Source organism: Episyrphus balteatus, chromosome 2, assembly GCF_945859705.1.
Source record: "Episyrphus balteatus chromosome 2, idEpiBalt1.1, whole genome shotgun sequence".
NCBI classification, from domain to species: domain Eukaryota; kingdom Metazoa; phylum Arthropoda; class Insecta; order Diptera; family Syrphidae; genus Episyrphus; species Episyrphus balteatus.
The window spans coordinates 100,879,693-100,892,195 of record NC_079135.1 but is presented as its reverse complement, the minus strand read 5'-3'; the positions used below and the strand labels follow the sequence as shown (position 1 = coordinate 100,892,195).

General features: G+C 27.4%; 3 protein-coding genes across 5 annotated transcripts in view; 2 read left to right on the top strand and 1 right to left on the bottom strand.

The window, feature by feature from the left end:
* The window catches only part of LOC129911836 (glutathione hydrolase 1 proenzyme-like), a 126,558-nt gene that overhangs the window by 6,650 nt on the left and 107,405 nt on the right, over positions 1 to 12,503 (top strand). The gene's annotated exons all lie outside the window — the stretch shown is intronic.
* The window catches only part of LOC129911835 (otoferlin-like), a 194,726-nt gene that overhangs the window by 171,352 nt on the left and 10,871 nt on the right, over positions 1 to 12,503 (bottom strand). The window lies entirely within an intron of this gene.
* Positions 1,110 to 2,810, top strand: LOC129911841 (uncharacterized). The gene is made up of 3 exons (XM_055989814.1): positions 1,110 to 1,712; positions 1,779 to 2,225; positions 2,285 to 2,810. The coding sequence occupies exons 1-3, from the start codon at positions 1,605 to 1,607 to the stop codon at positions 2,549 to 2,551; spliced, it is 822 nt and encodes a 273-aa protein (XP_055845789.1). The 5' UTR covers positions 1,110 to 1,604; the 3' UTR covers positions 2,552 to 2,810.

Below are 12,503 nucleotides of genomic sequence, written 5' to 3'. Positions count from 1 at the left end.
TTTTAAAATAATGAACCAATATCACACCATACAAATTTTTTTCGGGATGCTGCTCTGAAATAAAAGTAAGAAATTGAGTTTTTATAAAACATGGAACTGTTAATTAGTTTGCAGCAAAATGGGGTATGAAATTAAAAATATTTTGATAAATTAATTATTTCTTATTATTAGGCAATGTTTTAGAGGAAGAATTGTAAAAAACAAAAATCAATTATGAGCGGAGGAAGCAAAATACTGATGCAAAGTCGGGGTTTTTCGAAATTTCACAAAAACTGCATTAAATCGAAAACCGTAAGGATTTGGGATGAACAAGTTACCAAATTCTGAGAGCCCATAAGTTGGCCTATCAGCATATTTCCTTTGATCCATTACTTTTGGGACACCCTGTATTATTAAATATACATACAAATAAAATTAAAAAATTGTAAACTATATTTTGAAGACATATTTTTTTGTTTTCTAACATTCAATCGACAAGTTATCAAAAAAAAAAAACAAAAAAATATTTAACAAAAATTTGCATTAAAAAAAAATTTAATGCGAAAAATATTTGTATTGAAAATAAAATTTGTTTGCAAATACAAATATTTTGCATTGAAAAAAATGTTATTGCAAATAAAAAAATTTCTGTTTTGATAAAAATAATTAATGCATTAAATTTGCATTTTTTGTTTGTTTTAATATTTCTGGAATTTCTTATAATTTTGGCTATTTCGCCTTTCATTTAGTTCTATATTATAGTTGAAATAGCTTATGTATGGTCAAATAGGCAAAATTGTAAGAAATTTCACTAATATAAAAAAAAAAATATTTAATACACATTTGATACGCATTTGAACATTTTTTTTTTCAAAGCAAAATTTTTTTTTCATTTGCATAACATTTTTTTTTAATGCAAAATATTTTTATTTTCATACAAATTTATTCAGTTGCAATAATTTTTTTGCAATGCAAGTTTTGATCTTGCAATACATATTTGTTTTTCTTATTGCAAATGCATTTGTTTTTAATTGATATTTAAACAAACCTGGTCAATGACAATTTCAATTTCCCTTCTATGGAATCTCCCAAAACTCAAAATATCTAAGTTTGAAGCATATGTTGTTAGAGGTTTCGGCTGTACCTCGAGAATATAAAGAGAAACACCGACATGTTTGATTTTTGTCTCGAGTTCTTTACGAATAGCATTAAAAAATTCTTCCCTAAATTTTTGTGGCACTAAAAAGCCACTTCAGGTTAAAATGTGTACCTATTGATGAAAATTCGATACCATCAGAATTTTCATACAAATCAATTTTTATGCTATCTCAGCCAAAAATTAAAAACAAATAACACAACTCAACAGCAGCACTATGGTCGTAGTTCAAGTTCGATATTGACTCATTTGGAAATTATTACTGAAGTTCACCATCATCGATTCCATGAAATTTTACTGCCATCGTCAGCTTGTGTCGTTGCCAGCCATGGCCAGCAAAGCAAGCTCAGCTATTCGTTCGTCTGCGGATAATTATTTATTTTAAAAAATGTTGAAGTAGCGAATTTTCCTTCTGCATGTATCGCGCTCATTGGAAAATTTTTAATAAAATTTTATATTTATTCAATTTATGTGCAGTCAAGTATTAATTTCGTTATTGATTATAATAATTTATGTAATTATGAGTCTATTAATTTTGTTCATTATTTCTTGTACCACACCAGCATTTGGCTCTGAAGTAAGTAAAATAATACTAAATTGCTATAAAGGAAAAACTTTTAAATTATTAACTTTTTTTTTTTAGGAAACTTATAAAGGTGTTCAAGATTACTTTAAGGCATCACAGATTCAATTACTTCATTCCATTGAAATAGCTAAAATAAAAATTGCCAATGTACACAATAGTTTCACTGGTCGTTTGGATGTTATTCATTATGAACAGCAGCTGATGTTAAATGATATCCATAAAGTAAATCAAAGTCTTATACCATTGCAGTCATTGAGTGTGAATCGAAAAAAATGTATTGAAAAGTTTGCATCCAAGTTTATGACTCGAATTGATGTCCAAAGACATTTTGAAATGTGTCGAGATAAAGCTAAACTCGAATTGGAATCTTTAACATCGAAAGCTAAAGAATCTATAAATTCAGCCGAAAAGTATGCAAATCAGAATTTTTTTGAAAATGTCAAAACTTGCAGTGATTTGCATGTGGAAAATGATACTGCTTTAGAATTGTGTTCTATGGAATATGTAAGTGTTGACTCTTAAGTCTGGTAAAGTTGAAAATATTATTTGAGTTTTTATTTTAGGTTGAATTAGCAACAGAAAATATAATGGATTACTTGGAAACTGCTCAGGAACAATTGGAAATGAGTGTATTTCGAACATCTGTTATTTCGCGTGATGCAGTTAGATGCACTTATAAAGTAACGAGTAAAGTTTTGAAGGATTTAGGCTCTTCGTTGAGGGATATTGATAGTTGTTACAGAGACTCCATTCTGGCTCAAATTGAAACTGAACAACAAATTGATGAAAATTCAAATACTATTAATGAGGAAGAATATCAGGAGGAATAATACAAGATTTGATTCTTTTTAAAGTATAGTTTTAAAGCTCCAAGAATAGAATTTTATTTCCTTATGATGACGATGCTGAATTTTCGTCGCTAGTTCTTAGTTTTTTTATAAGGACAATCAAAATGTAAAATTTTGTTATTATTTTTATTAATTTACATAAATTAAAAATAAATAAAAAAAAATACGACTCTAACGGTTTTCAAAACATTATTTCTAAACATTCTTTTTTCATAAAAAAAAAAACAAACAAATTGCATACTTTCAAACGCTCATGAAAACAAATATTATATATATTTTTTATAAAGTTCACATATTATGGAAAAAGTGACTAAAAGAAGATAAGATTTGCATTAATTTCAGAGCAATCTATGCTATTAACTAACTATTAATTAACTAAAAATATTACGAAAAGAACAATATAATTTGAAAGTTCAACCTTTATTTTATTAAATGCCAATAAAGTACAATAAAATGTGAAATTTTTGAAATTTTGTAAAAATAAAAAAAAAAAATAAAAACTAATAACAAAATCGTAAAAAAAAAGAAAAAAAAATTTTTAAATGAATTTAATTCAAAAAAGTTACGAGTTTTTGCTTTCTTAATCCATTTAGCATTTTTTTTTTAAATATTTTTTTTATAAATAATCATCAAAATTGATACATACATATGTTTATGAGAAACAATAACTAAAAATGTGAGTGTGGTATGAAGTTGAGAGTATTAGGTTGAAAAATACTTAACGGCTTGACTTTTGAATAAAAGAAAAATATTTCTTGAATCTTTATTAACGGCACTTGCCATGGATCGTTTTTTTTTTTTTTTTTGGTTTCTCGATACCTTAATCTTAAAAATTTTCGCTGAAGTCAAATTAGTCATATACCGAGACTAATTTGACTTCAGCGAAAATTTTCATTCAAAAGCGTTTAAGTAAACACACTATTAAATATGGTTTTAAAAAATTTTCAAAAAACACTCATTTTTGGAATTTAAAAAAAAATATTTTTTTATTTTTTTTTTTAAATCAATTTTTTGAAAACGGCTAGGTAAAGTAATTCGAAATTTTGTTTTTAAGTGTAATTTGATTATTTGTTTAAAATAAAAATACAAGTTTTTTTTTTTAATGAAAGTTTTTAGAAATAAAATTGTATCTTATTTTTTCTAATTTTGTATTGCATGAAGAGCTAGGAGCTTCTTTTAACATAAGATCAAGTACGTGGATCTAGTAGAGATTATTTAAATTCAATTACGCAAAATATTAAGAAAAATAAATCCATCAAAAGAGAAAAAAAATTATTTAAGATGGTTTTTACTTAAAATAAAAGCTTATTTTTATACATATTCTAATAAAAGAAAATGGCTCCGCTAAACTAGGCCCCATTAAAAAAATGAAATTAGACCCCAAAAAATACACACAAAACAACAACAATGAAATTTTTCAAATTTTTGGGTGTTATTTCATTTCTGGGTCGTTTTTTCATTTTGTTTTTTTTTTTTTTTTATTATTATGCCCCATTTACTTTCATTTTATTTTAAAAACAATTTGGGGCCTTATTTCACTTTCCATAATTAACATGAAAATGCTAAACTTAGTTGTCTTTCAAAAAAAAACTTTTGTGATATTCCGCTTATCAACGACCCAGAATTGTAAGTTACCGAATAGCTAAAAAACATTGTGCTGCAAACTTATGCTTTTCTATGTAAATATCGTGCAGTAAACAATCAGAGATCATTAAAAAAAAAAGCATTAGTAAGTACCAGCTGAAAAAATCGAACAACTGAGGAACAATTTTAGAAGTTCCGTCCATAAATTGGTTGGTTGGGGTGATATTTCATTACCTAAAATAATTTTATTTAATTATATGAAAAAGAAAAATTGGGGTTTTGTTTCATTTTTTTAAAAAGGTTCAAAACAAATTGGGGCTTTATTTCACTTATTTTTGGGGCATTTTTTCATTTCGATGGGGCCTTGTTGCATAGTTGCATTATAAAAAAATACCCCAATTTGGGGCCTTACTTCATTTTTCTTTTGGGGCCTAATTTCGCCTATAGCCAAGAAAATGATTTATTGATTGCGTTTTTTTATTAATTTTCGTATCAATTCTGTTAACAAAATTCGATTTTCGGTCCTATTGAAAAAATAACCTAATAACCGTGTTCCAAACTGATAAAACTATATTAGCAAGAAACGTGGAAATTTTTAATTTTCTGCAAATTAATTAAATTGTAATTTTAAATTCTAAACGCTTTGTTATTTAATGAGACATTTTGATTTAAAAAAAAGTAGGTTATAATAATAGATTTTGACTCGACAAAGGATAAATTAATCAAAATGTGTGTGTTTTTTTTTTAAGGTCCCCCATCAACCATCCAACGAAAACATAATTATTGAAATCATCTGTCTTTGAAAAACCCACTGAGCGAAAAATTAACATTAAGCCACGAAGGAATTTATGGTGGTTTTTTGTTCAATATGTCTACCTTCCTCATAAAGTGTGTGTGCGGTGGTGCTCTCTTGATGACAACCCGCACATAAATCATTCTAATGTCGACGTGTTTTTGGTTTACACAACTTTTATGAAAACCTACGGTCTCTTTGTGTGTGACATGTGATATAAAACAATGTAGCTCAATTCACAATTAAGCTTAACATTATTTTATAGCTATGCCATGTTGAACAATAAACCAAAACCAAAGGTACGTATCCTATATGTTAAATAAATCAGTAACATACATAAATTTTATAAAATGTAAAGAATGCATGGGTTTACGGGTGTTTCACAGTGAGTGTGTCACAGATTGTAGAAAATTTATTTGAAAAATTAAAAATTTAGTTTCTTTGACACAAAGCTCGTTTAGTATAGTCTGGATGATACGAACGACTTTTTAGTACCTTTGAGAGAAAATTTAATTTTTACAGTGTATTACCGACCTAAATCATACGTGCCTTCTCAAGTCCAAAAAAAAGTTGCAAGTTCTATCTCATCCCAAAAATGCTTCCATTTTAAAATTACTTACCATTATTTTCGGTCACTAGACTAGCACTCACATTGACAAAAGGACATTCATTACAACTATGTAATTTCTGACCCAAAATTCACTCAAAAATGTGTCTCTTGAAATATCCCTTGAATGACCCTTTCATTTTAAGATTTCTAAATAACTTCATTAAAGAGTAAAACGTTTTGATCTGGACTATTACTTCTTTCTCCCAATCACATCCATTAGCATAAGAAACCCCATAAAAAATTTACATTTAAAAAAGCATCACGTACTTCCATCAAGACTTTGCTCTTCACTCAACCTCATTTGAAAATTCTTCCAATGTGTGTCATTTGTACAGTCTAAATTTTAATATTACGGAAGGAAACCTGTTAACAAAAAAATAAACATTCCCAAAGAGACCAGAAAATCCAAAAAAGGATGTGTGATGTCACGTCAAATGACTGCTTTGCTAAGCTATAAGAATGACCTTGAATGTCTAAGAATATGGATAAAATGCTTACAATTTTGAAATAAGTGGTACTTTTATGTGTTGAAACTTAAAATTATGTTGCATGAATGAGTAATTGTGGAATTATATAAAAATGTTTGTATGTAAGTGTGTGATAAAAATGGTGGAAGTAAAAGGTTGGGGTTTGCTTAAAATGTGAGTCATGAAAGAGCGATTAATTTAGGGAGAGGGAACGTTTTCAAACTTCCTGTTGAATTTCAGTATACTTCAACCCTCTTGTACTTTTAAATTTTTAATACAAAAGTCTTTCAAAAGTTTGTTCAACATTTTCAGAAGGATTATGTCCTCCTTTTTCTCAATAACAGCTGCGTCATGATGCTTTTGTCGAAAATAGCTATTCTCGTATTTATTTTTGGTTAAGGATATTTTTTCAAACATTTTTAAACTTGAGGAAATAAAGTTTACACAAAAAAAAAGTGAAACCTTCAAAAATATTGATTGATACCTCGAACATAAAAATCAAAGCAAGTATCAAAGAAACTGTGAATAATCATGTGCAGGTGCATTGCAATATTTTAAATTTTTTATAGATTTTTTTTTAGAAAATTTGAATTTTGGCTGGGCATAGCATTGTTTTAAAAAAATATTGTAGATCAACAAATTATAAACCAACATATTAATAGACGTTTTAAGTAGTATTTTAATTAAGAATATAAATATTTTATGCAGATGGTCGAAGAAAGTGACAGAAAGTTTAAGTCAAAATTACATGAAAATTTAGATGTTAAAATATTAAATATTCACCTCCTGATAACTTAATTTAACTTCTAACAGTGAATATAATAATAGAAACAATTTTTTAAATCCATATGTTTTTCTTGAAAAAAACCGAAAAAAAATATTATTTTTATTTTGTTTAATTTAAGCCTCTTTTTTGTATAAAAAAGCTAAAGATTGAGATTTTATTTGTATCTGTTGGTTTTGTAAACAAAAGTTTAAACTTTTTGACACCAATCGTATTTTACAAAAATAGCGTTGCATAAAAAGTATAAAAATGATTTATTGAAAAAATATTTTTTCATTAAAAAAAGCGAAAAAAAAATGTTTTCTTCCATCACCTTTAAATCCATTTTTTTATATGACAGTCAATGAAAAATTTTATATCACATGAAAGCTCATTATTTCGGCTCTAAATATTTTCCTCAATCATGTCCGTACGATATCTACAAAAAAAGTTGAAATTTTTAAATACAATCAATTTTCATAAGAAAAAGCAATAAAAACAAACTTTTTTTCTACCATGACCTTTAGTCAATTTGTTTATAATAATGACAACAACATTAAATCTTATATCATCGAAAAGCATATTTCAGTTTTAATTATTTACCTGATTCGTTGAATGTCTACAAATAGAGTTACAATATTTTAAAGAGAACCATGTCAAAATTATAACTGATATGACGGTAGTTCCCTCACTATTTTTGTAGGTGTCGTATGGTACAGATATGGTTGAGGCATATTTCTTTCAAATGATATAAAATAGATATAATACAGGGTGTCCCAAAAGTAATGGATCAAACGAAATATGCTGATAGGCCAACTTTAGGGCTCTCAGAATTTGGTAACTTGTTCATCCCAAATCCTTACGGTTTTCGATTTAATGCAGTTTTTGTGAAATTTCGAAAAATCCCGACTTTGCAACAGTATTTTGCTTCCTCCGCTCATAATTGATTTTTGTTTTTTACAATTCTTTCACTAAAACATTGCCTAATAATAAGAAAAAATTAATTAATCAAAATATTTTTCATTTCATACGCCATTTTGCTGCAAATTAATTAACAGTTCCATGTTTTATAAAAACTCAATTTCTTTCTTTTATTTCAGAGCAACACCCTGAAAAAAGTTTGTATGGTGTGGAACTGGTTTATTATTTTGAAAATTTGTCGTGTTTTTGCAGTTTTCAAAAATGTATAAATGTTTCCAAAGTTGAAGTTAGAACTGAAGATATTACAATTTAAAAGCAACAAAACAGGGCTTTTCAGAGAAAAATAACAAAGAAAAATAAAAACGTTTTCTCGACTGTTGTTTGTTTATTTCTTTTTGAACAAAAGCCTCGATTTTTGTTTGTTATTTTGCTCTGAAAACGTCTGTTTTTTTGCATTCAAATTGTGATATCTTTAGTTCTAATTTCAACTTTGGAAATTTTTATACATTTTTGTAAACTGCAATAACACGACAAATTTTCAAAATAATGAACCAGTTCCACACCATACAAACTTTTTTCAGGGTGTTGCTCTGAAATAAAAGAAAGAAATTGAGTTTTTATAAAACATGGAACTGTTAATTAATTTGCAGCAAAATGGCGTATGAAATGAAAAATATTTTGATTAATTAATTTTTTCTTATTATTAGGCAATGTTTTAGTGAAAAAATTGTAAAAAACAAAAATCAATTATGAGCGGAGGAAGCAAAATACTGTTGCAAAGTCGGGATTTTTCGAAATTTCACAAAAACTGCATTAAATCGAAAACCGTAAGGATTTGGGATGAACAAGTTACCAAATTCTGAGAGCCCTAAAGTTTGCCTATCAGCATATTTCGTTTGATCCATTACTTTTGGGACACCCTGTATATAAAAAAATGGACCTAATTGTAATGGCAGAAAAAAACTTTTTTTTTTGATTTTGATGATAATTTATTACATTCTAGATGTCGTACAAACAAGATTGAGGTGAATATTGAAAGCTTAAATAATAAGCTTTTAGATGATATTAAATTTAGTATAGGTCGTCATGTAAAAATATTGACAATATGTTGTATAAAGAAAAAAAGTTATTTTTTTTTTTCGCTTTTTTCAAGGAAAATGTAAGGTTTCAAGTAATCATTTTTTCATTGTTTAATTCTTTAGCAGAAATGTAAGGCTTATTAAAGGTATAATTTTTTTTGTTTACTTTCGCATATAAAAAAATTGACATAGTGAGAAATGCTAATAGGTATTTAATTTAAATATATTTAATAAATTTTTTTCGCTTTTTTATATTATGTATATGAATAAGGGTGGTTGATTTGGTGGTGATTTTGTACGAAAATTCGATTGCTAGACACCTATAGAATATACGCACCAAATACGATTTTTTTAAAGCTCCTCCGCTTCGCAATTTTTCATATTTTCATCAAATTTCTACTAAAAAAAATCAATCATTTTTAGAAATTGAACTGAAAAAGGCCTTAAACTTTTTTTCGTTTATCTAACCGTTTAATAGATATTTGAGGTCCAAAAAACAAGAAAATCTTTTAATTTTGTAACAAATTGAAAAATTGTAAAAATCAAACGCGCAAGACATATTCTTGTAGGAAAAAGATTGTTCCACAAAAAAGGTCTTGCTAACTTTTTTCATTAATCTAACTATTCTAAAGATATTCGAGGTTTGACCTTTAAAATTATAAAAAAATTTTTTACATTTCAAAATTTTCTAATTTACTGAAAATTCATTATTATCAAGTTAGCAAGATGTATTCTTGTAGGGGCTTAAACGTTAATAAAAAATAAATTCATAATTATAATTACATATAAGTTGATAAAAAATATTATGCAAAAGCTTTACCGCGGCAGTCCCCGAGTGCCACAAATCTTTTTATTTCACGAATTCTTTTTGAAGCCCATTGGCGTTTATAAAGAATTTGTATTTCTATAGAAATCTCATCCCTCTTTGAAGCCTCTTTACTTGCTGAAGGCTTTTTAGATTTTGGAGTCCTTTTACTTTTTGAAGCCTTTCATCATTCTTTGAAGCCTTTTAAGGGAAGAGGGATATTTGTTTCATGAAGTTTCATCACTAACTGAAGCCTTTTCGCCTTTTTGCGTTGTGAATTAATTTATTTGATACCGAAACAGCACATTTCTGTCTTCATTTTATCTAGAAAAGTTATTTTAATCATAACTTCTAAAGCTCTTTAAATAAAATCCGATTTGCATTCTCTTGAAGGTTACTGTCTGTCTCCGTTGTGATTTTTGTATAATTTCGTTGCTTAAAAGCTGATTTTTGAGGCTTATAACATTTATCAAAAATTTATTTCGCTTTTGTTTCCATATAGTAACATAAATGAATTTCATTTGAAGGTTCTGTAATGCAATTGTAAAGGATTGGCTTTAGTAATAATTAAAAAAAAACTTAGGCATTGTATTTACTATGGCCAACATAAATGGATTTTGTGTGATATGGGTTTTTGGGAATTCACAAATTATTATTTCATATCAAATCAAAAGCAACTACATTGCATAGGGAATTCATCAAATTATAATAACCTTTTCAGGTCATGGCAAAACTTCATAGAATTTAGTCGGCCCATCATCATCAATGTGAAAATACTGAGTACAAACAAACTAGTACTGAAAGCATTGGTAATGTGTGAATGAATTTCAAAACTGCACCTTACTCTATTTTTTATGTCAATGCCATTCCTCTCCACTTGAAAAAAACATCATGTTTTATTCTTTTACACAAAAACAAAAATGCCAATTATTCACTTTCATTCCAAAGGAAGTGAAGCTTTTTGATGAAAATTCAAAAAAAGGGTAAAAATATACCCAGAAAACATCCTAGTAACATTGCAGCTTAAAGGATTAGCCTTAGGATTAGTTGTAAAAGAGAAAAAATGCTTAAAATTTTGAAGTGGGTAGAAAAGAAGAACTCGTACATATTCACTGGGAAAATTAATAAAAAAAAAAAATATGAAAAGAGGATTATGTTCTCCCGACTAATGGAAAGTACACAAACAAAGCTCATTCATCCTATGTAATTAACTATAAGGTTAATTATTATGTAGAATATTACGACGCGACGTTGTTTGGTTGTGGTGTATTTGAAGCCAAACAAAAGATACAAAATATTTAAATTTATTTCATTATATTTTCTTTAGAAATTTTTTAAAATTTAAATTTTTTCCCTGTCCTGTTAATGAGCTTTGACAAATAAGGTATATGGAAGAATCCTGCTTAGCCACTTGCTAGATACTAATAAGGTAATGCAATCTTAAAGAAAAAATTTAAGGCTCTTGAAATAATTTATCAATAGTTCATGATTTTGGGCAACAGGGAAGCTGTTGAATATTGCAATATTTTTACTTGACAAAACCACAAGAGTCGTTTTCGAGAGTAGATAACTTCTGTTTGTTGTTGATGTTAAAAAAAACATCACCACCTTAGACAAGAATCCACCAGAAATTTCTTACTATCATAGAAATCCAACTTTTACGATAAATATCACATAAATTTATACAAAAAGGTAGGTATGGGAAGTTTTTTAACAAAATTATTGTTTTTTATAGAAAGTCTTAAAAATTTTCACAATGAGTTACTTAATGTACATAAAGCTAACTAAATTAATTAATTAGTTTATAAATAATTATCACACGGATTAATATTTTTTGATAATATTCCATAAAGCTACTAAATTAATACAAAATCTGTATGATAAAGAAAAGATTTCCCACCAATTAATTTCCATATCCGAGAACAAAGTGAGCAAAATCATTTCAGTGCATGATCAACGCAATTAAGTTGTATTAAGACAATATTATATTAAAATACAATGGCCTTCAGAAAAAGGGGAAAAGCTGACAAAAAGTGATTTTTTCGATGTTTTAATCGCTTAAACTCAATTTTTGGATGAACATTTTTAAAGTTTAATAAGTTTTAAAATTAAAACCAATTATTAAAAAACAATTTAAACATACAATTACTATAAGTTAAATATTAAAACTGAAAATTCTTTTGATTTTAGTTCAACAATTTTTCCAACTTAACTCAATCATAACAAAATACTGCTGAAAGCACAATAAGAACTTGAATTCATTTAAAAAAGAGATATTAACGGAATCATACACTTATATTGTTTTTTAAGTATTAACACCTTAATTTCACACTTAGGATTGTTTTCGAAACCGGAAATCGCGAAAAATTATATAAACTGAAAAATTTGCGCAAATTTTTCATTTTATATAATTTTTCGGGTTTTCGGGATCCCATTCGGGATTTTGGGTTTTCGGGATTCTGAATTTTCGGGATTCTGGTTTTTCGGGATTTAGGGTTTTCGGGATTTTGGGTTTTCGGGATTTTGGGTTTTCGGGATTTCGGTTTTCGGGATTTTGTCCCCAATCCCACTTTTTTTTAGGACCCACAAATTTGAAATTTTGGATACTGGTTGACTCTTTGTTCAATTTTAATTTGGACATTCTGGAACTTGGTGTTCTATGATTTTTTTTTATATTTAAAAGCCTTATACATTTTTACACCTTTTTGACTGAAATTCTATCAATTTCATATTCACTCATGTAGCCAAAAGCATTCGGTTAAAAACCGTATCACTATTTTCCTTGAAACTATAACAGCTTACCTATATCTACAATAACACGACTATACGCAAGGATTATCTGTTGGACGACTAAGTTTTATGATATACACCGTAGGGGTATTTCATTTTCAACATCTGATGTTCCAATGAAG